The 27,770-nt window shown below is 52.1% G+C and overlaps 1 protein-coding gene across 1 annotated transcript in view; it reads left to right on the forward strand.

Annotated features, from left to right (window-relative positions):
* The window catches only part of LOC105181665 (roundabout homolog 2), a 104,895-nt gene that overhangs the window by 63,774 nt on the left and 13,351 nt on the right, over window positions 1-27,770 (forward strand). The window contains exons 3-5 of the mRNA XM_011138577.3: window positions 20,503-20,656; window positions 25,114-25,244; window positions 27,131-27,397. Of these exons, the coding sequence (XP_011136879.2) occupies window positions 20,503-20,656; window positions 25,114-25,244; window positions 27,131-27,397 (552 nt within the window). The remainder of the gene's footprint in view (window positions 1-20,502; window positions 20,657-25,113; window positions 25,245-27,130; window positions 27,398-27,770) is intronic.

Here is a 27,770-nt window from a genome sequence, read left to right on the forward strand (position 1 = left end):
TTATACCAAATCCGTGGGCATACCGGATCGGTGGCCGAGGCAGAACGCGTTCGCTCGTACGGGCGTGCCAAGAGAGCCCGTGTCGCCGCGCCGTTTACCGAAAAACTACGAGAGAGAGAAAGAGAGGGCTGACGGACGGAGGAGAGACTGCGCGACTACGCGGCATCTCCGGCGCTCGGAGATTGCATTTTTCGCTCGCTCGCTCGCTCGTTCTCTCTTTCTCTCTCTCTCTCTCTCTCTCTCTCTCTCTCTCTCTCTCTCGTGTGCGCGGTGGAATGAATTTTCATGCGAATTCCACGGCGAGATCGGTCAGCGAAGAGATACCGCGACCGATTCTTCGCGACTGATGCTGATGAACGGCCTGGCGAAGGGGGGAGGAGGGGATTCGCATTAGCGCGTCCCTCATCCTCATTCCCGAACCCTTCTCGCGATTTTTCTCTTCGTTAAAGGCGCTCCCTAAATTTCTCAGAGTGAAAGCGCACTCGGAACCAGTGGAAGATTCAATCGAACTCGGGGAGTGGATTCTTGATCCGAGCGAGTGAACGTTTCAGGCGGGAGGAGGAGGGGGGGCGATCAGGGTGAATTTGTCCCTACGACGGTGTAGTAACGTCGGATTCGCTCGTCAATCTCGACCGGGAATATTCACTCGACCGTCCTCCTCGCAGCCGGAGAATTCACCGTGTATGAGCGAGCGAGGAAGTCACTCGAATTCGAGTGACTCGCGGCAGTCACTTTGCTTTCCGATCGGAATTTCGCAAGAAAGAAGTTTCGGCGGAGCATCCGCTAAATTTTTCAAGCGCTCTCGAGACGCTTCCCGAAGACGCGTCTTTCCCGGCTGTCACTTTCTGCCTCTGCCTCGAATGGAATTTTATAGAGACGAATTTCGAGAGAAAGAGAGAGAGAGAGAGAGAGAGAGAGAGAGTATTCTCTAAATTTGAAGAGTGCTCCTCGAGAATTTGTCAAAGTGACTCGGCCGGCGGTGCCGCCGTATTTTTCCAGCGATTCGCCGGCCTCCTCGGCGGACGGCGGAAATTCGCGCGGACAGAGCTTTGGAGCATTCCTCGCCATATATCTCGTGTATCTCCCCTTTCGTTATTTTCTAATTCCAGATATGCGTCCCGGTTTCCCTCGATTACTCGTACACAAAACACAACACACACACACACACTCGCGCATGTGTAGGCATACGAGCAGGACTAGAAATAGATTTTCTACGTCGACCCAAAACGTCGACGTGCACTACTTTATACCGCGATACGATCGCGCGCGCGCTCTCGATATTGTATCGATGCATCGAGATGTACGACTCTTGGCGCAGATACGGAATAACGTACGTTCGATTTCACGCATCGATACGATACGTCCCGCGCGGTCGACGGACGTGCGCGCAACGCTCGAAGCGCGATTACGCGCGCGTCGTGTTTTACATGGACGTGGCGTGAAAGTACGCGCACCGAGAGAGACGAGTCGAGGAGGAGAGCAGCGAATCTCTGAGCAGCGGCAGAGGAAACAGCCGGACCAGAGAGGAGGCGAACGATGCGGGCGAGAGCCGGGATCCTGTGTATCTTCGCCGGTGCGGATATCGCGCGGGATAACGCGCTTAACCGGGGTGAGCATGCACCACACTCCGGTATGCGCGCTTTTCGGCGACGACGCGAAATTCCGCGCAGCGCCTCGCGACGTTTTATTATTACGGGGCGTCGACGCGCGGAGCGTGAAGCCCCGACCAAGCGCGCGTCTATTTTTTGTTCCCGCCGACGTTTCCACGCGCCGCCGCCGCCGGCCGGTCCCTCCGGGCCCTCGCGACGGCGGCGGCGGCGGTCGTCCTTTACGGGCACAGAGGCGTCTCGATGCATTAGTCCCGTACAACTGTTTAGTCTCTAACTCGTAAAAAGAATTGTGCGGTCGGGGAGAGAGAGAGAGAGAGGGAGCTCCTCCGTGTTCGCGAAGGGGACCGCGAGGTGCACGAACGAAAATAAAAAAAAGGAGCGGCAGGGAGAAAGAAAGAGTGAGAGGGTTAGGGAGGGAGGGAGGGAGGGAGGGAGAGAGAGCCTCGCGCGCTCGCCACGGCAGATCTATTTCCGTCGACAGGATACCGAAACGTAAACGAAGCTCGCATCTGCCCCCATCGGCGGCACGCTCTTTACGAGAAAGAGAGAGAGTGAGGGGGAGGGAGCGAGAGTCGCCGGGTGTTTATGTTCGCGCCACGAATTTTGCGTCGACGTCGCCGAGACGGAGTCTCAAGCGCGCGGCGAGGGGCGCGTGAAAGGGCAGGAGGGAAGAAACGCATCGCCATCTCCCCTCCCCCTCCCCGCCCCCCCGCTGCCTCCCTTCCCCGATTTTCATGAACTTCGAGTACTCGGGTACTCCGACGCGTCCCGGGAGTGTATAGCTCGCTCGAGATAAAAGACGGCGTGTTTTTTGACGCGTGCCGCGCGCAGCGAGTCGTCGGGGGGGATTTAAAAACAGCCGCGCGAAACTAACTCGTATTTTATCTACGCCGGTATTTTTCGCGCGACTGTACAACGTATGGCCGGGGAAAAAAGAGACGCGACTAACGAGTTTTGTGTTTTCCGAAAAATGTTGCCCTTCTCCTCTAATTCCACGCATACACGTGCGTATGTGTGCGTGCGTATTTTGCGCAAGATCGGGAGAGACGCGCTCTCTCCGTATCGCACAAACGCTTTTAATCTCGCGGACGGAAAAGTGGCCCGTAGCCATTTTTCGATCAATCTTCCTCGTTGCTCCGACGAGCGGGAGAGAGAGGGGGGGGAAAGAGGGAGGAAAAGAGCAACAATGACGCGTAACAATATATACATAATGGCGGTGCACACATGAGCTCTATCAACAACTCCCGCCGCAGGAGGCCGACTTTAACCCTTTAACGCCCGACTTTTTTATAAGTGCTTTAAGAATAAAATTTGAGTTGTTTTTTAACTGAGACTATAAGTAGTGATAACCAGAAAAATATCAGAATTTTATATCAACGAAAAACTACCTTTCCAATGTAAAGTAATGTAAAGTAAAATGTAAAGTAATAGTCTACTCCTGAACGAATAAATTTGTATTTTTTTTTTTTTGTAAATATAACGGTAAAAATGATAAACATGGACACACTGATGGTTATCCAGATGGAAAAACCGTGAAACAATTACACGGAAAATCAGCATCAATCGTTTACTTCTGAATAAATGAGTACATGAAGTTCCCGCTTCTCGTTTATTGGTTTCGTTAGTTTGGTTTTTTATCGTTCATTTTTTGTTTATTGGTAAATATGACGGATCCTAAAAGCAATATACGAAGTGAGCAACCTATACGGAGAAGAATGAAGGGTAATCTATACGGCATAACTCTGATAGTCAGCTTGACATTTGTCAGCTGGAACTTTACTATATTTGTGAGTGAAGTTTATCATTCAGGATGTCAAGCTCACTATTTCAGAAGAATATCTTATAGATCACCATTTAGATTCAGTCAATCGTTCCTTCGTCATTCTTCGCCGCATAAAAAACTGTAGGTCTCCAGGTTTCACGAAAATAGCTTGATTTCTTGATTTTCGTGCCCACCATATTGGATTCGCCATTTTGAATTTTTGTATTCTTTTAATTTGACATTTTGCATCTGAGAAAATTTCCAAATGTATAAAATTATAACAGATACCAATCTATTCATTTATAGTGCATTTCTAGATGTCGTCAGTGACAATGCTAATAACTATGCCTGCTTGGAATTTGACAAAACATGTTATCATTAAATATGCCATTTTTTCGAAGAAGAATTCACCTTTGCAGTGGTGCAAAGAAAATGAAAATATCTCCTTTTTTCACCAAGTTATGGATTCTTAAATGCGTTTCTAACTGTAGTTACCAGTAGGCGTTAAAGGGTTAATCGTTCCTCTGCTCGCAATCCTGCGACGATCGTCGCCTCTTATCGCCTTTCTCGGTCGCGAAATCCTGCGGCTGCCGGTCATCGGTCAGCGCGATATCGCGTCTTGCTCGCAACGCTGTGTCAATGGCAATGGAGCGCGAGAGCGGGACGGATAATGATAATAACGATGATAATAATAATAATAATATAACGCAAGCGCGACGATAATGACAAAGCCGCGAGGATCGTCTGTTTGCGCTCGCGAGCGCGCCGAAATGGCGTTAAGTAGCGCGACGGCGGCGGCGGTATATTCGCGCCCGTCGATGATAACACGCTTCATCGGGCCGCGTGTATACACTCCAATAAAACAATACTCGCACGGCTCGATTACCGGGGGAAGATTAAATAAATGACCGGACAGGGACAATCGCGCGTCACGCTGATGAAAAGTCCACTCGGCCGTGCGCGCGCAAACGGGCGAACGGGGGCGAGCTTGCCGGGGGGGAGGACTATTTCTAAATCCCAGCCAGACGCGGCCGGTCGCGGGGGAAAGTTTTCATTATCGCGAAACAAGCGGACAATTACATCCGTGCTCTTGACTTGTTCGGCGCGTCCAGCGCTCTTCTCTCTTCCTCCCGCCGCGCCGTCGCCGCCCTCGCGTCATCGTCCTCGCAAGGTGCGAAAAGGCGCGATCGATGAAGCCCTCGAGCGTGCTTGCTCGCTCGCTCGCTCGCCAACTTTTCGCCGACACCGGCAAGTTTTAACGCGCGAGAATCTTCGCCGGGCGGAAACACACGGGAATTGTACGGAATTTATCGCATTATAACGAGCGACGTAAATTGAGTCGCGTATAAACCCCCACCCACCCTCTCGTGTCTCCTCGCTCGTGCGCGCGTTTCTCCCTCCCTCCCTCCCTCCCTCTCTCTCTCTCTCTCTCTCTCTCTCTCTCTCTCTCTCCCTCGGTCGTACCGCTCTAGGTCGGAACTTTGCATCGTTCACGAAGAGAAGCAACTTCCGGTATCGATCTCGGCGCTCAGCGAGTCGTCTCAAGCGCGGCCGCCTCGTCGTCTTTAATTTCCGCTACTTCCCGCGAACCGAAAGTTCGTACTATTGTGAGCCGCCGCTGTTTCCGAAACTTTCGTCTTTTTCGCGATGCGACGTTCGGTCACCGATGACGATGACGTCATCGGTCAGCCGATGACGATGACGTCGACGTCGACGGAGGACACGCGATGAGGAAAATCGCAGCGTGCGAGCGAGAGAGAGAGAGAGAGAGAGAGAGAGAGAGAGAGAGAGAGAGAGAGAGAGAGAGCAGAGTTGCGTCATATTATTATAGACTTTGGCACCGGGGGAAGAATTGGCGCTTGTTGCGCGTGCAAACAAGCTGTGACTCACTAATGACAGTTGAACCGATCCCGGGGTAAAAAGCGCACTTTAATTATCTCGCACTGGATGGCGAGCATAATGAGCACGAATAACAACGAGAGCACGCGAAGAACCGACGCCGCGCCACGGCGACGGCGGCAGCGGCCGTGCTTAGTGATTCAGCATGGCCGGGCTAGGAAGAGAGGGGAGGGGGAGAGACTGACGCGTTATTAACGTACATCGAGCGCGTCCGCGTTTCATCACGCTTTATCACGCTGGTGATAACGGCATAAATACGAGCTGCTCGTGAGATAACGCGCAGCATCAACGCGCCCCGAGACGTTTTATTGCCGACCAGCGAGCGAGAGAGAGAGAGAGAGAGAGAGAGAGAGAGAGAGAGAGAGAGAGAGAGAGAGAGGGACTCCACGATATCCGCGGATAAGAGGAAGTGCGCTGAACCTGGAACAAACCTATACGTAAACGAGCATCTGTGCTTGTACAATGTGGCGCTTTGTGTGTACAATTCACAAGACGCTCTCCAGTCTGGAGCGTCTCTCCTCTTATCCGCGGATACTCGGAGATAGCGAGCGATAATATAATGCGCACAACGACACTGACGGAAATTTTTCATTTCTACCGCTCTTTCCCCTCTCTTTCTCTCTCTCTCTCTCTCTCTCTCTCTCTCTCTCTCTTTCTGTCGCGTCTGTTGTCTCTCTCCTTTGCGCGAAAGAAACGGGAGAGCGACGGTGCAGCCACTCGCGTAATTTCCGCCCCGCGTGATTTTCGATTTGAGCGCAGCGCGTTCGAATTCACGGGCCAACGCGTCCGACTGTCGGCAAAAGGGACAGAGAGAGAGAGAGAGAGAGAGAGAGAGAGAGAGAGAGAGAGAGAGAGAGAGAGAGAGAGAGACAGGTCTCTGCCGCGTCCGGATCACGGCGAAATAGGCGCGTTTATACACTTTTACGGAACTGCATTCCCAGCGCACGAGACGCCGAGACGTCGCCGTCGCGCGGACGGCAATAAATTCGCGCACTCGCGCGACCTTGCTCAACTTAAGCCGACTTTAACGGAGCGCGCGCTCCGTAGTAGGAATAGAAACTCGTTGGGATTTGGCTAGATTCCAGCCGCGTTTCCCGCTCACGGGCGCGGGCGTACGCTCACGTTATTGTCCCCGGAGAAAATGGGTCGGCTATAATTGCGCGCTTTTCCCCGCCGCTTTTCGCTTATCCTCGCGCGTCCGCTCGATATCGCGACCGCGCGGTCGCGACGAGGAGGCAGGGGGGGAGAGAGAGAGAGAGAGAGAGAGAGAGAGAGAGAGAGAGAGAGACGGCAAAAGCCAGCGAGAGCCTCTTCCTACGTAAACTTATCACCGTCCGAGTTTCTGGCATCGAAAGAAACGACGGTGATTCCGCAAAGACGCCCCCGTACATCTCGTTCTGTTTCGGCAAAGCCGGCCAACCGGCGCATCCATAACCGGAGGATTAAAATACGGTGTACGGTACTCTGTAAATCTCCCGAAGTGAAATCTCACTCAGGCCCAGTGTAGGCTCCCATGCTGCACGCGAATGAATATTTTAATCGACCGGAGTGAATTTGTTCCCGCGGCGCGGCGGACCAACGTCAGAGGTTGTTCACTCTTCGGCTTTCGAGCGAAATTATTCTCCGGACGACTCGGACGGGCCTGAGAATTCGTGCTATACGAGCGAGCATTTACTCCGCGATCCGGACGACTCGCGGCCGTCACGCTATTTTTTCGAGCGATTCCGCTGTCACTCCGCTTTTCCAGCGGAATTTCAGCGAACTGAAATTTCCGGGTCATGCCGAAGATGGGGTTTCTCCGTTGTAATTTCGGCGATTCCGAGTTTTGCGAGGAAGAACGATTCGACCGTATTTATTCGCGGCGTCCGTATGGCGTCGAAAAAAAATCGTATTCACCGATATTACACCGATCTCAATTCCCGGAGCCGAAAATATTTGGGGGTAGCTCGCGCGCGCGCGTTCACCGCCGACGTCCACCTGGATGTTGACAATTTTGCAACCCTGTCTCTCTCTCTCTCTCTCTCTCTCTCTCTCTCTCCTGTTCGAAAGAGCACACGCGCAGTGCGCGTTGTGTGCCCGGCTACCGCGTAAATACGATGGCCCGTGTAAAAAGCCGAGCGTGCGAATCCGCGAAACAAAACAACGCGGTACAATTTCCCGTGTCCGTCCCGCCTCACGCGGCAGGAGACATATTTTTCCCCGTGCGCGTTCCGCCCGGCGAGAAATAATTTTTCACGTATCTCGCGATAAACGCGAACACACGGTCGCCAGCGAGTATCTGTCGTTTAATCACATTGTTGTTAGCTGGCTGGATTTACTAGCCGCGCGTTTGGCGCGATTTGCGATTTTAATCCTCCGCCAGACTCGTAAGGACCGCGCGGCGGGATCTCGATGACGCTTCGCGTCCGTTTGGAGAAAAATATAGCGAGGGGGAGAAACGGAGGATGGATGTTTCTATTTAACACGCGACGGGGCCATGATTTTCCCGCTAACGTTTCTAATTAATAGTCAACCTGTCCATCTCGCGGATGAAATTTGTCGGAGCGAAATTTCGTCCTCGAGACGAGAGCGGAAATCTAGTGATAACATATCTAATGATAACATGTTTTGTCAAATTCCAAGGAGGCATAGTTAGCATTGTTACTGACGACATCTAAAAGTGCACCATAAATGAATAGATTGGTATGTGTTATAATTTTATACATTTGGAAATTTTCTCAGATGCAAAATGTCAAATTAAAAGAATACAAAAATTCAAAATGGCGAATCCAATATGGTGGGCACGAAAATCAAGAAATCAAGCTATTTTCGTGAAAACTGGAGACCTACAGTTTTTTATGCGGCGAAGAATGACGAAGGAACGATTGACTGAATCTAAATGGTGATGTATAAGATATTCTTCTGAAATAGTAAACTTGACACCCTGAATGATAAACTTCACTCACAAATATAGTAAAGTTTCAGCTGACAAATGTCAAGCTGACTATCAGAGTTATGCCGTATAGATTACCCTTCATTCTTCTCCGTATAGGTTGCTCACTTCGTATATTGCTTTTAGGATCCGTCATATTTACCAATAAACAAAAAATGAACGATAAAAAACCAAACTAACGAAACCAATAAACGAAAAGCGGGAACTTCATGTACTCATTTATTCAGAAGTAAACGATTGATGCTGATTTTCCGTGTAATTGTTTCACGGTCTTTCCATCTGGATAACCATCAGTGTGTCCATGTTTATCATTTTTACCGTTATATTTACAAAAAAAAAATACAAATTTATTCGTGGGAGTAGTTTCTGCTTGGAAAGGTAGTTTTTCGTTGATATAAAATTCTGATATTTTTTTTTTGGTTTTCACTATTTATAGTCTCAGTTCAAAAAACTCAAATTTTATTCTTAAAACACTTATAAAAAAGTCGGGCGTTAAAGGTTTAACTTGGAGCTAAAGTGTGCGAGTGAATTCCCCACTCCTTAATCTATACTCTGTACGAATGAATGTTTCAATCGATTACAGCGAATTTGCTGCCGCGACGGCGGAACACATCAGATTCACTCTCCACTATCGAGCGAAAATATTCATCCGACGACTCGCGGCGGAAGAATTCACTCTAGACGAGTGAAAAGCCATTCGGCTTTAAGAGAAACTGCGCCGTCGTTTCGTTTTTCGAGTAGGATTCCACTCGAAGAAATTTGCGGAGAAAGTGAGAGAGAGAGAGAGAGAGAGAGAGAGAGAGAGAGAGAGAGAGAGAGAGAGAGAGAGAGAGAGAGAGAGAGAGAGAATGCTTCGTTTGAGCCATTAAGGGTCATAATTTGGGTAAATACTTATTAAAGTTTCGTCATTCATACTTTTTAAGCGGTCTTCGGTTAATACGAGAAACATTTCTCCACCATTGTCGGGAACCGCGGCGGTTGTCGGCGGCGTAAGGATAAAATTATGTGTAATGCGTCGTTAATCCTTATAGTGCCGAGCAACGATGTATCGTTGTTAGCAACATTTGCGAAAAGTGCCAACGACGATATCGTTGCGCATGCGATGGCGCCTTACTATTCGCATCGCGAGAGAACTCTGTCTCGAAATAAATTTATAAAACGTTACAAATGATTGAATTTTTCTTCAAAAATCCTATGTGAGATGTTCCACGAATTGAAAGAAATTGTTTATGGGTTTAACTTTCTGTTATATTCCGCGATGCTCCTGATGCTTGCTGCGCATTATGGGATTATCACTTAGTTTTGCGTTTTGATATTAGTAATTTTGTTACAAATAATTGAAAATGTAGTATTTATGCTTTATATTACATCAAACTTCTGATGACCAAACGACGATTCTTCTTATTTGCAAATACTGTTTATAAAAAGATAACTGACTTTTCGATTTTTCCGAATGATTTTGAATAAACATTATTAGTACGATTTTCGACAAATATTGAAATACATTTGACATTAATTTATTCTCCCTTTATTTCGTGATATGTTCCTTTTGAATTTGGTAAATATCCATTCTTACTTTTGCGTTTGTACGCTTTTTCTCAAACTTGATACTAAATTACATGAACTTGCTTCGGTATTCTTCGCTTAGGTACAATTCCTCCGATCGACACTAAGAGGGTCAATATTGCCGATATTAGCGAAATGAGATTTTATATACCGCAAAAATTCCGAAGCGTCGAGGCTACGAGTGAGGCCTGGCGGCTAACGAAGCGAAGTTTAAAACGAAGCGCGTCCTCCCGCAGCCTCAGCGACCGCAGAATTCGTCAGCTCACGGTGGTCGGTGAGCCTCGGCGAATCAATCAGCAGGCCGCATACAAAGTACCCGAGGCGATGCCCAGATCTCTTTCGCGATCCACGACACTCGATACGACGTGGTGTGTCGTATCCAATTGACAGAGACGATCGCGCGCAGCGGCTATCGCCGTGGCCGGCCGACTGGCCGTCGCGTTAAAAATGCAAAGCCGCGCCGGCGGCGGCGCGGGATAATGACCGACGAATGCGCGCCGCGCTGCGGCTCTGCGGCTCTGCGGCTCTGTGGTTGTGGCCGCTGCTCTGCTGCCGCGGCGCGAACCGCGCGGCGTCGTGCGGTATAAATCGAGGAGGAAGATAAATCCAGATTCGATAGCCTTCCGGTGCAGCTTATAACGCGCGTGCAGGTAGGAGGCCGCTCTCGCCCACAGGCCTATTCTCCGCTCGCGCTCGCTCCTCCTCGATCGAGAGCGCGCGGCCCGTATACGGTGCAGCGAGCCGAGCGCAGCGGAGAGAGGAGAGGAGAGGAGAGGAGAGTGCAGCGCGCAGCACGCGGTCGTGCCGGCGATGCCGAGAAGAAACTCTTCGCTCCGCAGGCATTTGCATTGAATACTCTCTTACCTTTCTTGCTCGCCTACCTCCGACGGCCCGGAGGAGGTGGTACGCCGCCGCCGCCGCCGCCGCCGCCGTCGCCGCCGCCGCCGCCGGAGTTCTCTCTCCTTGTACCATTGTGCTTATTTATGCACTTTAATTATATCGAATATGGTATGCGCGCTCGAAAACGACCGTGTTCTCTCGGTAGCGTTCTCGCGCGGCGCGGGCCGCGCTCGTTCGTTGGTTCGTTCGTTCGCTCGTTCGCTCGCTCGCTCGCTCGCTCGCTCGCGGCTCATGTGGTACTTTGAAGCACCTCGGAATGCGACTTGACCGTGGCGCGCGACGAGCGCAAACGCGCGCGGCGGCCGATATTACGGCGAGCTTCAATTCTTTTACGCGCGCCGCGCCGCGCCGTCGATGGCCTCTCGATGCGTGCACGAAGAGTACGCGCGTACTTTAACCTTCGACCCGCCTCTCGATCTCTCTCCCTCTCTCTCTCTCTCTCTCTCTCTCTCTCTCTCTATTCCCGCAGGGCGTATCGATTCGCCGGAAGCGCTCTGCAAAAGCGTCAATTCGGCACGCGAATCGTCCGTCTGGCCGACCGTTGGTTCGCCCGCGTTGTCTCTAAATGAAATTTCCAATCGGGAAGTTAAACGAGAAGTTTTCGAGCGGATTATTCGATCGAGTCGAATAGTTTCACAAAAGTCCCGGCTCGTTGCATCGCGCGCGTATTGTTTTCTCTTCCTCTCTCTCTCTCTCTTTCTCTCTCTCTCTCCCTCCCTCCCTCTTCTTCCCCCCGCGGTAGTCTCTCCACGATCGCCGCGGAATTTCCGTGTCTCGCGGCGAAAGGCCGCGCGTTATCAGAGACAACGCGGGTGTCCGCTTCGTGAGACATGACGCTTGAGGGAGGAAGAGAGCTGGAGTCGCTTGAGGAAGGGGCGAGAGATAAAGAGAGGAGAGAGAGGAGCCTCGCGGTGAGCGAAACACAAACGAGTAACCCCCGACTCGATGTATAACCCGTTTTTCCTCCGAGCCGAGCCGAGGAGGAGACGCGCTCGAATCTCATTTATCGCGCTTGAAACACGTGTGGAGCGGATTTTTCAATTAACCCCATTCGTCGAGCAGCAAATCCTCCGAGCAGATTCTTCGGTTAAATAAAGACCAGGGATTGGATCCGAATGGACCGTGCTGATGGCGCTGGCGACGGTCAGCGCAAGCTTCACCCCCGTTAGTCGCGCGGACTCCCTGGGTGGGTCCTTCTCTAACCACTAACGATGGGTTTCATACGAGGCCGGGCGTGTGGCGGCGTAGGGCGCTCGCGCGCACGATAGGACCACTAATGATTTTAAACAAACGTTACGCTACCCCGCTGGAAAACAAGAGCACGGGAAAGCGTCGGAAACGCTCCCCCGCTAATTGGCGGACTCGATCTCTCTCCGCTCGAATCGATCCGCAAAGTGCTCGAATATTCTTCCCTTGCCTGCCTTTCTCTCTCTCTCTCTCTCTGGCAGTGCCTTTACTCCCGTTTTTACGTAATTTTAGGGAACACTCGCGGATTATCGCAGACCTCGCACGGGCGCGTGCGGGCGCACACGAACGTTGGCTTTTGCGAGAGAGCAGCTGAAGAGCGGACGATTTTTGCTGGCGGCGTGGAGTAACCGCGATACGTCGTAACATAAATTGAAATCGCCGAGCCGGAAAGGGTTAAGAATCGCATTTAAAAGTTGGTTCTCGCCTGGCTGGATTACACGATAGTCGCGCGCGCGCGTTATCGCAGCTCCGGCCTGCTGCGGCGCGGCGGTTGCGTGAAAATACAGTCGTGAGAGCAGGGGCGGTTCTTTATCAAAGTTGGGAAATAAACGAACATGCGCGGGCGCGATACTAATACCAGCGCGACCGGGAATAGAAACAAGCGGCCGGTTGCATTAACAGCACGCTAACTCTAAACACACATATCCCTAAGCGGGCCAAAACGTTAGGAGTTGCGAGTAATTAAACCTTTCGTCAAGGTGGGCGTATGTGGTGTGTTGACGTTGATTCGTAAAGAGCGTGCGCCCCCTCACCCCCGGCCACGGTTTAAAGTTGCAAGTTGTAATTTTACGTTGAAGAGAACACGCTCTCTCTCTCTCTCTCTCTCTCTCTCTCTCCCCCTCTTCCCCTCTCCTCTCTGTAAAATTAGCCAACAGGTCGAACGAGTCTCGCAAGAAGACAACGATCGCGGAAGTAATACTCGAGCTTTGCTTACCGGAAGCGCTAAACGCCGCGGGATTGCGCGCAAGTAAAGCGTTCGCATTCGCAGCGGCGCTTATCGTTGCGAGCTACTCTTTTCTTTCAGCGACAATGTTCTTATTTTTCCTGTTTGTCAGTAACAGTAACGATAACAACACAATTACGTTTCTCGGGCGATGCCAACCGCTATAATCGTTACTTTGCAACTGGATGTAATACCCTCGCGTACACAAAAGTGCCTCCGACGGCGAATCGCAAGAGGGCTCATCGATATCTCCTGAGAGCAGGAGGAGAAGGAAGAGGAGGAGGAGGAGAAGGAGGTAACGAATATCGCAACGACTCGTTATTTCCCGAGCAACGAAAAGGGTGGGGGGAGAGAGAGAGAGAGAGAGAGAGAGAGAGAGAGAGAGAGTTACTGTACCTGAAAATCAACAACGGTACTCGGAGAGTCGTTCTTAAAGACTGACTCCTCCAAACAAAATTTGCCCGGTCGACTGACATTTCAAAAGGAAATTTCAAAATCGCTCGAGAAGCGGGAGCCGAGTTGAGACTCGCTGGAACGCTCACAGCTCTGCTTGCGTACGGTCGTATCGACGAAGGGGGAGGAAAAATGTAAGCGATCGCTCAGCCTACTACCGCGGGACGTACCAGATCGCCCGGAATCCTCCGTTATCCTCCGACGAACGCTTTATTCCCTCTCCCTCCCTCCCTTCCTCTCCCCCTCTTTCTCTCTCTCTCTCTCTCTCCCTCCCCCCCCCTCATCGTTACATTCCCGTCATTTGCTACGCGACGTGTACCATCCCGACGATCTTCGAGCTCTCTCCCTTTCCCTCTCACCCTCCCTTCCTCGCTCCCTCTCTCTCTCACACCATGCTTCTCCCTTTCGGTCCTCCAAACTGGTCAAGTGCCGTGCATTCTAGCAAGCGAGGGAGTACAAGCGTTCCTAGATGTTTCCCGGTCCGCAGCCGTATACCGACGAGGGTTGGCCTCTCCATGTCCCCCGATCCCTTGTCGCACGCAGATGGTTAACGCTACGTACATGCCTGAACGTCCGTTGCTCGCTCGCATCCTCCTCCTCTTCCTCCTCCTCTTGCTTTCTCTCTCCGCTTCTCCTCCGTTACGTATACGGAGCGTAACTAAAGCGTAACTCTCGGCGAAAGCTGGCGAGAGGGAGGGTGTAGAGGAAAAAGAAAAAGAAGAAGAAGCAGAAGGCGTGCGACAATGCCGAGACCTTCTTCCTCGCGGAGGGGTTGCACCAGCCTCGCCGGCAAACGATAAGCTGCCGTGGGTTAGCGTAGATCGGATTATCGAATATTTCGTTACCGTACTCTCTCGCGAGGAGAGGGAGAGAGAGAGAGAGAGAGAGAGAGAGAGAGAGAGAGAGAGAGAGAGAGAGGTGTTGGAGCATGGTACGACGATTGTATCTCCCGACAGTTGCGAGACAAACGGCCCCCGCCGCGAGCGCGCGCGCGGTTTCGCACTCGCAAAAACTTGCCCCGTTCTTTTGAAGCGCCGCGATGCGCGTCAGCCGAGCCTTCGTCACGGCTTTCGTGCGACACCCCGTGGAGCAGCGTGGTTGCAGCAGCACGTGCGCACGCGCTCGCAAAAAGAGTGCGCGACGCTCTCATTAGCAGTTGGCTCGTGGTGCTGGTGTACGTAGAACAACGGGACAGACGGGGGGAAGAAAGGACCCTTCAATTCTTTCGCTCCAAATCCAACATCTGTTAATTGGAGGTCGTTTGCCTACGCACCACCACTCAACCGGTCTTCTCTCCCGTCTCTCCCTTCTTCCTCTTTCATCCTCCTCCTTGCTCTTTCTCTCTCTCTCTCTCTCTCTCTCTCTCTCTTTCTCTCCCTCTCTCTCCCTCTGCCTCTCGCTTCCGAGTACCGCCCGCTGTCTCATTACCGCGGGGATAAGACTCGACCGCTTATCCCTTTGGACGAGTAGTTAAGAAACGGCGAAGTAGGCAGGTGGGGGGAGAAGGCGGTAAAAGGACAGGTTAAAGCGCTAGAGAGCAGCCATGAGGCGCGACTCGTGTTCGACTTCCCTCTCGATATCGCTTTTCGCCAACCGCGCGCCGACCTCTCTTATGCGAGCTCTTCCTCGCATCGCTGTGCGAGACAGATCAGGGCAGGACGAAACCTTCAGAATTTCGGTGAAGCTTTCTCCAGATGAACCATCGCCGCGTTTGCACGTTCCTCTATACTTTTTCGTGGGACACAATCGTGTCCCACGATGTTATGTACCCTGTTTTTGTGATGACTGAGACATCACCTTGCTCCTCGGGTCCTTCGGGGCGAGTCTCGTAACGGGGTCGATGACCTTTGCAGAATTAATCACACCAACCGATATCGATTAATAAACATTGGTATATGCGTGTGTGTGTGTGTGTCACTTTTTAAAATGGAAAATTTTTTAAACTTGGAAAATTTCATTGGTAAATTCCTTCTGCCGAGATTGACCTGAATAAATTAAATGTAAGTAAAGCCACTCGCACGCTCTTTTGCTCCAATTTTCGCGTTTCAAGCGTCTCGGAGATAACGGAGAACAAGGGTTAGGCAACAGTGAAAACTGCCGGTCGATAATGTGTCGGGAAAGCATTGGAGCGTCGAAGAAGAGCTCTTTACACTCGACGTGTCCCCCGAAAGGAAAGAGTACGCCCGGATATTCTGCAGCAGATTCGTTGATAACGTTTCAACGTTCACGAACGAGCCTCGTTAGCTCGGCTGACGCCGAGACATACAGCGCGCGCGCGCAATATCGTCGCCGTGCCGCGGAATTAGAGAGCGATGGGGTGGCATGCGCGGAGGAGGGCGGTGGAGTGGCGGGCGGGGAGAACGATACTCTGAAGTTGAACGAAATAAGAGAGACCGGTTACTATCGGCTTTACGAGCTTTAAAGTACTGAATGCTCGTCCCAGCTAACCTATCGCGCAGCTTACTCTCTCGCGCAGTTTTCCCTCCTCGCGTAAACGTCGTTATTACGGAAACGTGGATCGCGTCCCAAGACGACGACTAGGACCAGGTCGACGACGACGACGACGACGACGAGGCAGCAGTCGCCGCCGCCGCCGCCGCCGCCGCATTGGCGTGCCTACTTGTACCTAATTGGACTGGAAGCACGTAAACTTGGATTAGATTTCGCCGGAGCAACTCAGCCACCAACTGCCGCCAACTAGCGTCTTTAACTTCAAGCCAGCTCGCGGGAGCGTGCACGAAACGCGCACGGGGGGGAGAGAGAGAGCAAGAGAGAGAGAGAGAGAGAGAGAGAGAGAGGGAGACGCGTAGCCACTTCTATCGCGAAAGACTAAGGCGAAAAGCCGAGGAGGAACTCTAAAGGCTGCTATTAACGCCGATATCTTGAGCGCGAAGCGCTTTCATAAAGCGCGCTATGCGAGAAAGCGGCAAGCTCACGCGTAATCGTGTCTCGCCGAACGATTTTCCTTCAGCCAACTATATAAAGATGTGTAGCATATAATCGTGTACAATATCGCCGTAGCGAGTCGCTTCTGCATTGAAAATTGTGTCCTTTATAATTTTATAATTTTATAATAACACTTATATAATATGTATTCTCTTTATAATTTGCTATAATACTTATATAATATTACATAATATTCGAGTTTTATCAGGAGAATACGTAACGAGCGAAGAGGTAACGGCGAAATTTCAGCGGGAGCGGGGGGGGGGATTAAAAAATCTGCAAGTTTCCTACCGATTTTCGCATTCTCAAATCAGGAAAATGTGTAACGAGCGAGAAGGATAGGCGGGGAAGGGGGGTGGTAGCGCGCGAATTTCTGACGGAAAATTAAAAAATTTCTCAACTTTTCTCGCTCGTCCGTTTTTACGTTTTCGTATCGGGGGAGTATAACGAGCGAGAAAGTAGGACAAACCTTCCATCGGGGAAATGAATATTTTCATCATTTTCACGCTATTCTCAAAGAGCATTTTCTGCCACGGGTTTGACACTTCGCTTTTCTGTATCGGAGCTGCCGACTCCACGGCGGCGTGAGAACATTATTCGGATACGTCAGAGTGGCAAGTTCGCTCTAAATGAGCGAAGAGCCGCTCGACTCTCCGAGAGAGAGAGAGAGAGAGAGAGAGAGAGAGAGAGAGAGAGAGAGAGAGAGAGCGAGAGAGAGAGAGAGAGAGAGAGAGAGAGAGAGAGACTCGTCATTTCGACTGGAGTTACACTCGAGGAGATTCCGAGAGTGGACTAAGGAGAGCCGCGCCGCGCAGGAGTCGCCGATCGGCCACGCCTGGTCTCTCCCATCTTCGGCGATGCACCCACTCCTCCGCGATCTCCTGCAGACGCTTTTCGTTCGCTCGCGCCTTTCGTCGCGTAATTAGCCCGAGTCGCGGCCGTCAGATATTATTCGTTACGACCGGCTGCGCGCTTCATTAACGCGCATTCAGCGCCGCGCGATCATAATACGGCGTCATCGAAATTCACTCGATACCTTGGTCCTCGCTGCCGAAGCCATTAGCAGCGATATCGCTACAATAGCGAATTAACAGCATTACACGGAAGGGAGCTTGGCAGTGTGTGTGTGTGTGTGTGTGTGTGTGTGTGTGTGTGTGGTGCGTGAGCACGTGCGTACACGTACGTGGTCACGGCGACTAACGATCCACGACGCCGGGAGAATACACACGCTTACACATGCCGATTGTGGCGGAGCTGTTGCGTATAGTAGTGGCTCGGAAGGCGCGCAGCGGCGCGCGGCGATAAAACGATCCCCCTTTTTTTTCTGCTCCTTTTCCCTGTTTTTCCCTCTTGCTTTTTTCTCTTTTCGACTCCAACCGAGCCGAGTATCGATTATGCGCGCGCGCGGGACCATCGGCGACGGGAAACGCACGCGGGGGAGATTCGGGATGGCCGCGGCAGTGCGGATGATATCGATCGCTCGTTCGCTCGCTCGCAGAGACACACGACGAGACTCAATCCGCGTCTGAGCGGAAGACGTGAAAAGTCTTGGGACGCGATCGGGGCGGCGGCGGCGGCGGCGGTGGCGAGTTTTCTTCGCTCGACGCTTCGCGTTCCAAGCGGCGCCGCTCGCGATCACCTGCGAGACTCGCGGCGCGGCGGCAGTTTCCGCCGGTTGGGAATATAGATTCCAAAGACTAAGTCAACGGAGGAGGACCTTCGGCCGAGCGGGCGGCTCGCGCGCGAAAGGACGCGAACCGGCGAAGCGAGGCCGAAAAGCCGGCCGGCGCGCAAACGGGTGTCGCGGCCGCGCTCGAAAAATAGGATCGCGTGAGAGAACGAGAACCGGCGCGCGCGCGCGGCATAAATAAAGCGCGCGCTCCTTGCGCCGTTCCATTCCTATGTAAATGCGGCCGCGAGCGCGGATACGCAGCGACGACCAGATAATTTCACGGCGCGCGCGGTCTAATTTTAGCCGCGGCTCTCTCTCTCTCTCTCTCTCTCTCTCTCTCTCTCGCGGACATACGCCCGTAATGTCGCGACATTCGCGCGGCGCCGGCCGCGAGCGTGTCGCATTATCAATTCGAGTCGCGCGCCGCTCGCGCCGAATGTAAATGCGAGACAAATCCGAGAGATTCGCGGCCGCGCTCCGTTCGTTCGTCTTTTCTTCTCCCCTTCCCCTCGGCCTCGACGACTTCGCGCCGCGCCGCGCCGATTAATTGCGACGACCCGCTGGTGCATTTCTCGCGAGAGCGATCCCGCGATTCTGACGGGGCTTAACGAGCGCGATTCGCGCGGCGCGGCGGCGAGGTGACACTCGACGAGGAGCGATCGCGGACTGGATCGCGCGAGATAGTGCGCGCGGCAATAATGGTCCCCGGAATGATCCGGCAAGCTCTGGGTATAAAGAGTGGCTCGTTGATCCCGATCCTGATTCCGTATGCATCGTGCGCCCATTTACGTGACGTATACCTGGCCCGCGGAGATGCGGTCCTCATTTTTCACCGCCGCCGCCGCCGCGCCTGTGCTGCACGTCCGCCCGCGCGCGCGCGCGCGCGCTTTAGCTATGGGATTCACGTAAATTTGGTATATACGAGCCGTGGGACACATACAGGTATATATGGCGCGCGCGTACAACTGGAAGAGAACGAGCGAGCGAAAGGAAGGCAAGGGCCCGACCTTGCGCGCGTCGACCCGGGGAAAGTTTACAGAGTGCTACTGCCGCACGACGAAAGGGGTTGAAAGCTGGACCCGAGTCGACGGCGTCGGCGACGGCGACGACGACGACGACGACGACGACGACGACGACGACGACCCTTTATCCCTCCCTCGTTCTCTGAGAAATTGCGTTACATTTGATTCACGTCGGAATCGTTAGGGGTCTCGGCATCCCGAGATAGCGACCCACGTTTTTCAAACCGTCCTTGCCGTCTACCAAAGCACCCCATCTTCCGCGTCCCTCCCTTTCTCTCTTACTCTCCTCCTGCTGTACCTACCCTCCGCTTGTCTCCAATTTCAATTCGTAGCTTCTCCAGTTCGGCACGCGGTGGGCTTCTACGCCGGCTGCGTTCTACGCTGCTATGCGCTTCTCGTGTCACTCGCGCGCGTCATCTCAGGAATAATTCTGACTCTCGCTTGAATGCGCGTAATTTAAGTTTCGATACGGCGATAACAAAGTTGGCTTTTCGCCGGGCTGGAAGTCGTCACCGGCCTTTATATCCCCGAATATGTGACACGATATGATGATACAACATGACACGATATGACGATATATCATACGATATGTCATCGGGACGACAAACCAATCGTCATCATGTATCGCGTAAATGCAAACGGCCGCAGCAGGGAGCGGAGCGAGTTTCGGAGAGCCTGGAAAAAGTCGGGGCTCTCATTGAAAGCCCGTGTATTGGATGCGTATCTGTCGTGTCATCGTGTCACTTTGTTGTTAATAGCGGAAACCGCGCACATGTACGTGCAATGTGTACACATATAGATATCGCTTATTCATTAGCCGCTATATTCTTACGGTGGCGAAAGAATGGGTCCTATTCTTTTCATACGCAAATGCAGGGAGCGCGCACAAGGCGACTTTGGAAATATCCTCTCTCGGCGATAAAACAGATCAGTTTGATACATCTACCGTTTTCCCTCGCCCGAGAGACCTTTGAATAATTCCGAGGAATTCTTTCCCCTGTGAGACGCGCGTTTTGCAAGACGATGATCGTTGCCAAAGATCGCAGGCCGGAGCTGCTCGACGGAGCTTTCAGAAAGGATTCGTCCATGCACAAAAGAATTATTCGTCGAGCAATTGGCCTAATAAGAAAGAAAGAAAGAGAGAGAGGGAGAGGGGGGAGGGGTCCCGTGCTCTCCGCCGAGAATGCATTCTTGCTTTTTGTCCCGTTTCGAACTCGCTGCAACGAGAGCAGTTTCGACAATTTCGCTCTTGCACGCGCAATAGTCGTTTTTTCAATATATAATTCGATGCGCTATATAATTCGATGTGAAGTAAAAAGAAGGAGATACAAGTGGTCTACTTTCGTTCTTTTTTTCTTTTGAAAAAAAAAAGAAAAAGAAAGAAAGTACAAACGCGCTGATGCTCTCGTCCTCGTCCGGCCCGAGGTCGAGCGGCGGAAAAGTATCGTCAAGCTCACGATGGCGGCAAAGGGCGACGTTACGGGTCGCAGCAGCGCGATATGTTACCTTTCGCAAATACAATGGCGCATCGCCGGCTTGTCTGTTGCAGTGCTGCGAGACGAGTTCCGCGCGGAGCCGCAGAACACGAGAGTCGCCGCCGGGGAGACCGCGCTACTTGAGTGCGGACCACCTCGCGGCCATCCGGAGCCGACTCTCCATTGGAAGAGGAACGGTCACATAATAGACCTGGAAGCGACGAAACGGTGAGTCTTCTTTGTGCCGCGTCGCGACCGCGTGCGCTGCGCGTGTTGTCCCTTTGAATTCCCGGCATACCGAGATGCGACGAAATTGCGTTTGCCCGTTACGCGAAAAAGCGTAACGATTAAACGGGAGAGCGAGATCTCGTTTTGTGACAGTCCGCGAGCTGAGGACGGGCCTGCGAGAGAGAGAGAGAGAGAGAGAGAAGCGGCCTCTCATGACACTGCTCCTTCTCTCTTCTCTCCCCCTTCCTTTTCGGCAAGTTGCGCGTTCGATGAGAGGCAGCTGTCGCGCGGAAAGGAACAGGCTCTCTCTCTCGAGTCGATCCCGAGCGCGCGCGCGGGCGACGCCGTCGGCGAGTTTTCCGCGTCACGCGCACGAGATAGACGTGTAATTGAATATTAATCCACGAGCGATTGTAATTCGATTCTCTGTCGCTGGGTCGGCCGGCCGGTCGGCCCCGAGCGCGAAATGAAACAACAATAAGTATACTCTGTGCACAATTTGCGCGCGCGGACCCTTTAAAAGCGCGTCGCTCGCCCGCCCGCCCGCCGTCGCACCCGCGCTTGCAGCCGCCGGGCCGGCCCACCCCCGATTAAATTGCTCACACGAGCGTGTATGAGAGAGAGAGAGAGAGAGAGAGAGAGAGAGAGGGGTAGGGAGGGAACGAGAGAGACCATCTATATGAGAATTTCGCGCTGTATGTCTACGTAATAATGTCGCGGCGGTGAGAGCAACTTTTACGCTCGTGGGATTACGGCCAGGGGAATCTACTTTTATAGACGTCGAGCGAAAGAGAGAGTTGGAGAGGGAGGAGAGAGTGAGACGGGGCGAACGCGGGATTAACTTAATTCTAACAGCAACGCCGGTAAAAGGGCGCCGCCGGAGCAAAAAAAAATGGGGGAGAGAGAGAGAGGGAGAGAGAGAGAGAGAGAGAGAGAGAGAGAGAGAGAGAGAGAGAGAGAGAGAGAGAGAGAGAGAGGACAAAAAAAGAGAAAAGGAAATCGTATCAAACGCTGCCGCCAACACGCACCGTCGTCTACGTGCTCTCGCGCCTATCCTCATTCGTAAATCCGCGATTTACTTTGTGCCGGCGTGTGAATGCGCTCTACGCGGCTGAATAAGCGACTCGAATATTCTCGTAGACACCCGGCTTCCAGATTGTCACACTCTGAAACGTCCCAGTGGACGTTCGGCTCGAATGTAGCGACGACTCGCTACATCGCTCTCGGGACGGAAATGAGATTAATATCGCGCGGTTTCTATTTGCGGCGCCAACTCGGTCGGATCCGAATCTGCAATTTTTATTAGCCGGAACGTACGAATTCGTCGGATGGAGAGAGAAAGAGAGAAAGAAGAGTGTGGACACTCGCGCGTCGATAAAGTGTCACGTCGGAATGTGTCGTTTGACACGATAAATTATCCGTCAATACGCGTTATTATATCCGTAGATCTCCATACACGTTCCTTCCTTTTTTACTTGATATCCTACAAATCCTACGAAATAAAAGAACGAGCAGCAGCGAGGTGGGAGCGCAGGGCCGAGGAAGATCGATATACGGACCATGTTCCGTATTTATCTGTCGCTAGACGGCTCGCGCGCGGAAAAAGACTCGAGAGACTCGCAAATCGGCGGAATCGCGTATAAATTCAGCTCGCTAGGAATTTTCAACTGTTTCGCGCTCCCCCCGCCCCCCGTTCCATCACGTCGCCGGGATCGAGCTTTTAAGCGTAAGCGCGTACGCGTGCGCTCTCACGCACGCACACACGCACACGTAAGTACCCGCGGCAGGCACACACTTTCGCGCTCGCCATTCGTATCTCCGAACGACGACCGATTTTTCTCCCCGCCCTCCCGCGCCCCCGAGTCCCCGTGGATCGACTCGATCAAAGTTTCATGGGGCGCTGAACGCCTCTTAGTTTCGCCGTCTCCGTCCCTCTTGCGCGGAATGTCGACGGACCTACCTTCCTCCTCCTCCTCCTCCTCCTCCTCCTCCTCCGGCCCTCGTCCCGCGCGGTTGGAGAAACCGTCGGAGATAAAAAAAAATTCTTATTACGAAAGTTCCCAAATGTGCGCAGGGTGAAAAGTCGCCCGGTGAGATTTATCCGCGCTCTCGCGTCTCGCGTCCGACAGCGACAACGAAAGAGAGGAAACGTTCGGCGACACATCCGGGAAAATATAAATGTTTCGATCGGCCAATTATTCGTCGGTGTCGCGTCGGATTGTCGCGGCATCGCGATTTTCATCCCTTCGCCGTTGTCTACTCTCGTATAGCACAGCGGGGGCGGAAGTGGGGGCAAAGTTCCTCCGCGTGTACGGTTTATCGCGCTATTTTGTGTAATTACTCCCATTTACCGTGTGTCGTCTATACCGTATTGTACACCGTTGGCTTAACGCCTCCCGAGGGGACGCGCGGCATATAAGATAAACGATTTTCCCTTTTTCTTTCTCTCTTTCTTCCTTTCCTTCCCTTTCGGATTTCCAAGGGGATGAAGCTCCGACGCGGAACGGGAATGGAGACATTTTTTCTGCCGGCTCTCGTGCCTCGAAACGGTACGGTACGAAACGAGAAACGAAACGAAGCTCGTTCGCGCGCGCGCGCACACACACACACACACACACACACACACACATACGCACGTGTTCATTCGCTCACTCGCTCGCTCGCTCGCTCACTCGTTTCGACGGCTATTTTCCTCTCCTTCGTCTCGATCAATAGGTGCTCTCCTCCGTCGCGGCGCCCCACGTGGACCCGTCTCCGGTCCCCCCTTCCTTTCTCCTCCCCTTCCTCGCCGTCCCTCCTCTCCTCTTCCGGATTTACCGATAGAACCCCGAAGCCGCGATAAATTAGGACAACCGATAGGAATTAAATCCGGCCGTATCGGAACGCCGAGACCGCGCTTCGCTCTCTTCCTCCCCGCTCTCTTCGGAGCGAGGTAAAACGGAGAACAGCGAGAGAGCGACGGAAGAACGGAGAGCGAGATGGGGGAGCGAAGCGGCGAGCGAGAGGGAAGGAGAGAGGAGGAGGAGGAGGAGGTTAAGAGAGGAGGAGGTAATCGAACACCACCGGCGCGAAAATTAATTGACACTATAAATTAGAGACCGCGATCGAGAGCTATCGATCGATAGTGTGCGGCACGGCGCAGCGCGGCGCGTCGTCGCGAATGCTCTCCATATGCGAAATATGTGCGTACACCCCCGGTGAGACGGCCGTTTAATCTCGGAGGCGCCGAGGCAACGTGGAGAACGGAAGTGGCAGGGGGCAAGTGGGAGAGAAGTGGCTGGTAGGAATGTCAAGTACGCAGCCTTGAATACGTTTGCTCGCTTTACGCCCGCGCATAAATATAACAATATCGGATCGCGAATACGTGTTTACGGGGCCGCGCCGAAAGTCGATTCTCCGCGTTTCCGGTGAAACGCGCCTCGCATGCGAGCGCGTCGATGATATGATGGCCTCATGCGCCACATATCATATGCCGCTGTTACCTTTTTATATCGGGAGATGCAACTGGCACACACACACAGAGAGAGAGAGAGAGAGAGAGAGAGAGAACGGCCGTAATTTCTACCGAGACACACTTCCACGATGAGACATCGATTTCTACCGAGATCGATATCTCGGACTGATTTTGCTCGCGGTGCGATGAAATCGCGCGCGGCGTGCTCTTTTGAGGAAAATGGCGCGCGATTAACACGTCGCGACTCCGCCTCGATTTCCATGGACTGCGCGAAAAGAAACTCTCGACTGACGGATCGAATCGTCCGAGCCGGGAAATGGGAGAGAAATGCGATTCGAGACGCGTGCGCGTCTTTCAACTCGCTCATCGGGAAGAAAATTACGGACGCTGGTGCGCACTTTTCCTGTGCGCCAATTCCTCTCCTGTTTTAACGAAAAAAAAATATATATCACTCGTGACCACCGCGACGGCGTTCAACGTGCCGCGGACGTTAAATTTGTCGCCGAACCGACCGATGATTCGTCTCCGAAATTCCGCCTATAAATTTCGCCCGGCCGTGCGCCGATTTTACATTCGTCGTTTATTTACGAGGGATTATTAGATTCTCGACGCATAAAGATCCAACGCGCAACGGTCTGTTACGTCGGAGTGAATGTTTACATGTTGATAGATTGATTTAATATAACGCAATATGTATGTAAAATAATAGCAGTAAGCGATGTAATAATAACATAGCAGTAACGCTAATAACAATAACAAGACCGTGCAGTCGACGGAAGGTATATCCCGAAATCATTACGGCAAATCTCCCCCGTCCGGGTGCTCATTCTCTCTCTTTCTCTCTCTCTCTCTCTCTCTTCCTCTCCCTCTCTCTTTCACGGCGCTCTCGGTGCCGTCGAGCTTGTAGCAGGCGAGCGGAAATTAATCGTCGTAATTTTAGTCGCCGCCCTTATCGAATGGAAAACGTCTCGCATCTTGATTAATCGTTCATCGGGCCTTTCAGGATAACTCTCGTGGACGGGGGCAACCTGATGATATCCGACGTGAGGCAAACCGATCAGGGCAAATACCAGTGCATCGCCGAGAATATGGTCGGCGCCAAGGAGTCCGCGATAGCGACTCTCACGGTTCACGGTAAGAGCGATAAGTTATTACGCGAAACGCGCGCCGCGAGCGCAATCCCATTTCTCACGGCGGGCGACGCGACGACGAGGTGGAGAACGTGTGTCCGTCCGTCCGTGTGTTTACTTGTCATTTATGTGCGATTGTGCATACGTCGAGAGCTCGCGAGAGATCGGCCGGGCCTTCTCTCGACACGCTCGTTTCATCGATAGCAGCGGAAATATGCAACCGAGGGAAAATCACTTCTTCACCTCGACGCAAACTGCAGCAGTCATTCCCCCGGTGTCAGGTATCTTTTTTCCTTGTTCCTGCAAAACGTAAGAGCAGCGTATCAGCAAGACTACACTGCAAACCCGAGTGTGTTATTTTGACGCGTATAAGCTGAAGCTTCCTTTACGCGTGTCTTGTCGTCTTAAATCACACGTCGTTTAACGCGTTTAAACGCGTTAAGTGATATCGAAATGCATCAAATGACGTGATTTCAGACGACAAGAAACGCGTGAAGAAAGCTTCAGCTTATACCCGACTAGAAATTTATCCCATGGTCCTGATCAGGTTAACCTCATTTGGACATTGGATCCCAATAAGGTAATACTATCGGGTCCTAGTAAGTCATGTAATGCAGCGTGGATATCAGGACCTTAGTAAGGATTCATAGTCAGGTCCTTATTGAGTTACCTTATGGAATCCTTGTTACGTTTTTTTTTCTTTTTCCAATTATGGCTCCTGATTACTCGCCACGGCTAGATTGGATGATGACATTGGAAATAAGAAATGACACGCTGAAAATTCTTTCATGTCATTTCTTTCCATATAAAAAGATATTTGCATGAAATAATATTTTAGATCGCTTATTTGTAAAAGAATACTTGTAAAATGTTTCGGAAAAGAAACATAAAATGAATATCACAAGTTCATAAAGTATCACAAGGTGACGAGACATAAAGTAGTGTTAGAGAGAAAAAGTTGCATCGTCACGTTAATTTTACAACTCTTTATTGACTGCTAAAAAAAGAATAGTTTCTACAACATTTTACAAATATATTCAAGTGATCTGAAATGTTTTTTCAATGCAAACATCTTTATATTTGGAAATGACACCCAAAAATTGTTTTGTTAAAACATGATAATGCAAATCATATTAGGCACAATGAATAAGATCCCAACAAGGACCTGATTAACTGAACCATATTATATCATACACTGGGTTGGTACATTAAGTGTACTACCTAATGCGGACCCAATCATTATAACCTCATAAAGGTCTTCCTTACTCATTTGTCGTTAGAACATTTTAAGGATTGACTTGCTTAGGATTACCTTCCATTCACCCTATTAGGTCCTTATCAATGTTAGGTGAAATGAGGTACTGATCAAAATTTCTAGTCGGATACGTGTCAAAATAACACACTCGGGTTTGCATTTTACGTCTACCACGCAGGAGTGCTCGCAGCCGGCTGCAATCGCCACACCGCGCAATTTTCGTCACAAACACCCGATACTTTTCCCTCTCAGGGCGCACACCGTGTGCCTCGCCCACCGATTTCCGCCATTGCACGGCTAATTATCCGACTCCACCTGCGCGAGATGACTTCTCGAGCCTGCTTCACCGCGACGACCCGACAACCTTCCGCAAGTTCCTGATATACGCAATACACACAAATCCCACCTCTCAGCAGTCGCGGCGTCTTAAATCGATAGTAATCGAGCTGCCGCGGTGATGGCATCGCGCGCGCGCGCGCGTGTGTGTATGTGTGTGTGTGTGTGTGTGCGTGTGGGTTTGGAGATTCGATGAAAAGCCGCGAGCAAAAAGACCGGAGAGGGCCAGCTCACCGGGAGGAGACGCCGTCGCGTTCCGTGATATCAGAGCTCCGCCAAATCCTCGCTCTGTCTTGCAGTGAAGCCGTTCTTCTTAACCACGCCGTCGAACCAGACGATCCTCACGGATCAGACGGCGGAATTCGCCTGCAGGGTGGGCGGCGACCCACCGCCGGAGATCCTGTGGCGGCGGAGCGACGGCAAGATGCCCATAGGTAGGGCGCACATCCTGGACGACAAGAGTCTACGCATCGAGCGGGTGAATCCCCAAGATCACGGCACGTACATCTGCCAGGCCGAGAACGGCGTCGGCACCATATCAGCGAGCGCCACTCTTACCGTGCATTGTGAGTAGCTAATCTCCCCCCCCGTCCCCATCCCACTCCCCGCTCTCTCTCCACCTATCCATCTCCGTCCCACTTCCTCTTCCTTCCGCGGCCTGCTCGAGCAGCGACCGCTCGACCGTGAAATTAATTACGCGCGCTCGCGCTCGGTAAGCGCTCACGACGCTTAACGAAGGAAGGGGGTTTGGCTGAAGGCCGAGGGCTGAAGACGAGCGCGTATTATTGCGGCGTATTCAGCGCCGAATGTACGCCTCGACTTCCGATCGGCCTGCACGTGGACCGGAGGAAAATCACCCTCCAACCACCGAGTCGTCGTCGAGGAAGCACGGGAGAAGATGTCGCGAGAGAAGCGCAATCGTCGGCACTTTGCGCGCTC

This window comes from Harpegnathos saltator, unplaced genomic scaffold, assembly GCF_003227715.2.
Source record: "Harpegnathos saltator strain DR-91 unplaced genomic scaffold, Hsal_v8.6 scaffold8, whole genome shotgun sequence".
Taxonomy (NCBI): Eukaryota; Metazoa; Arthropoda; class Insecta; order Hymenoptera; family Formicidae; genus Harpegnathos; species Harpegnathos saltator.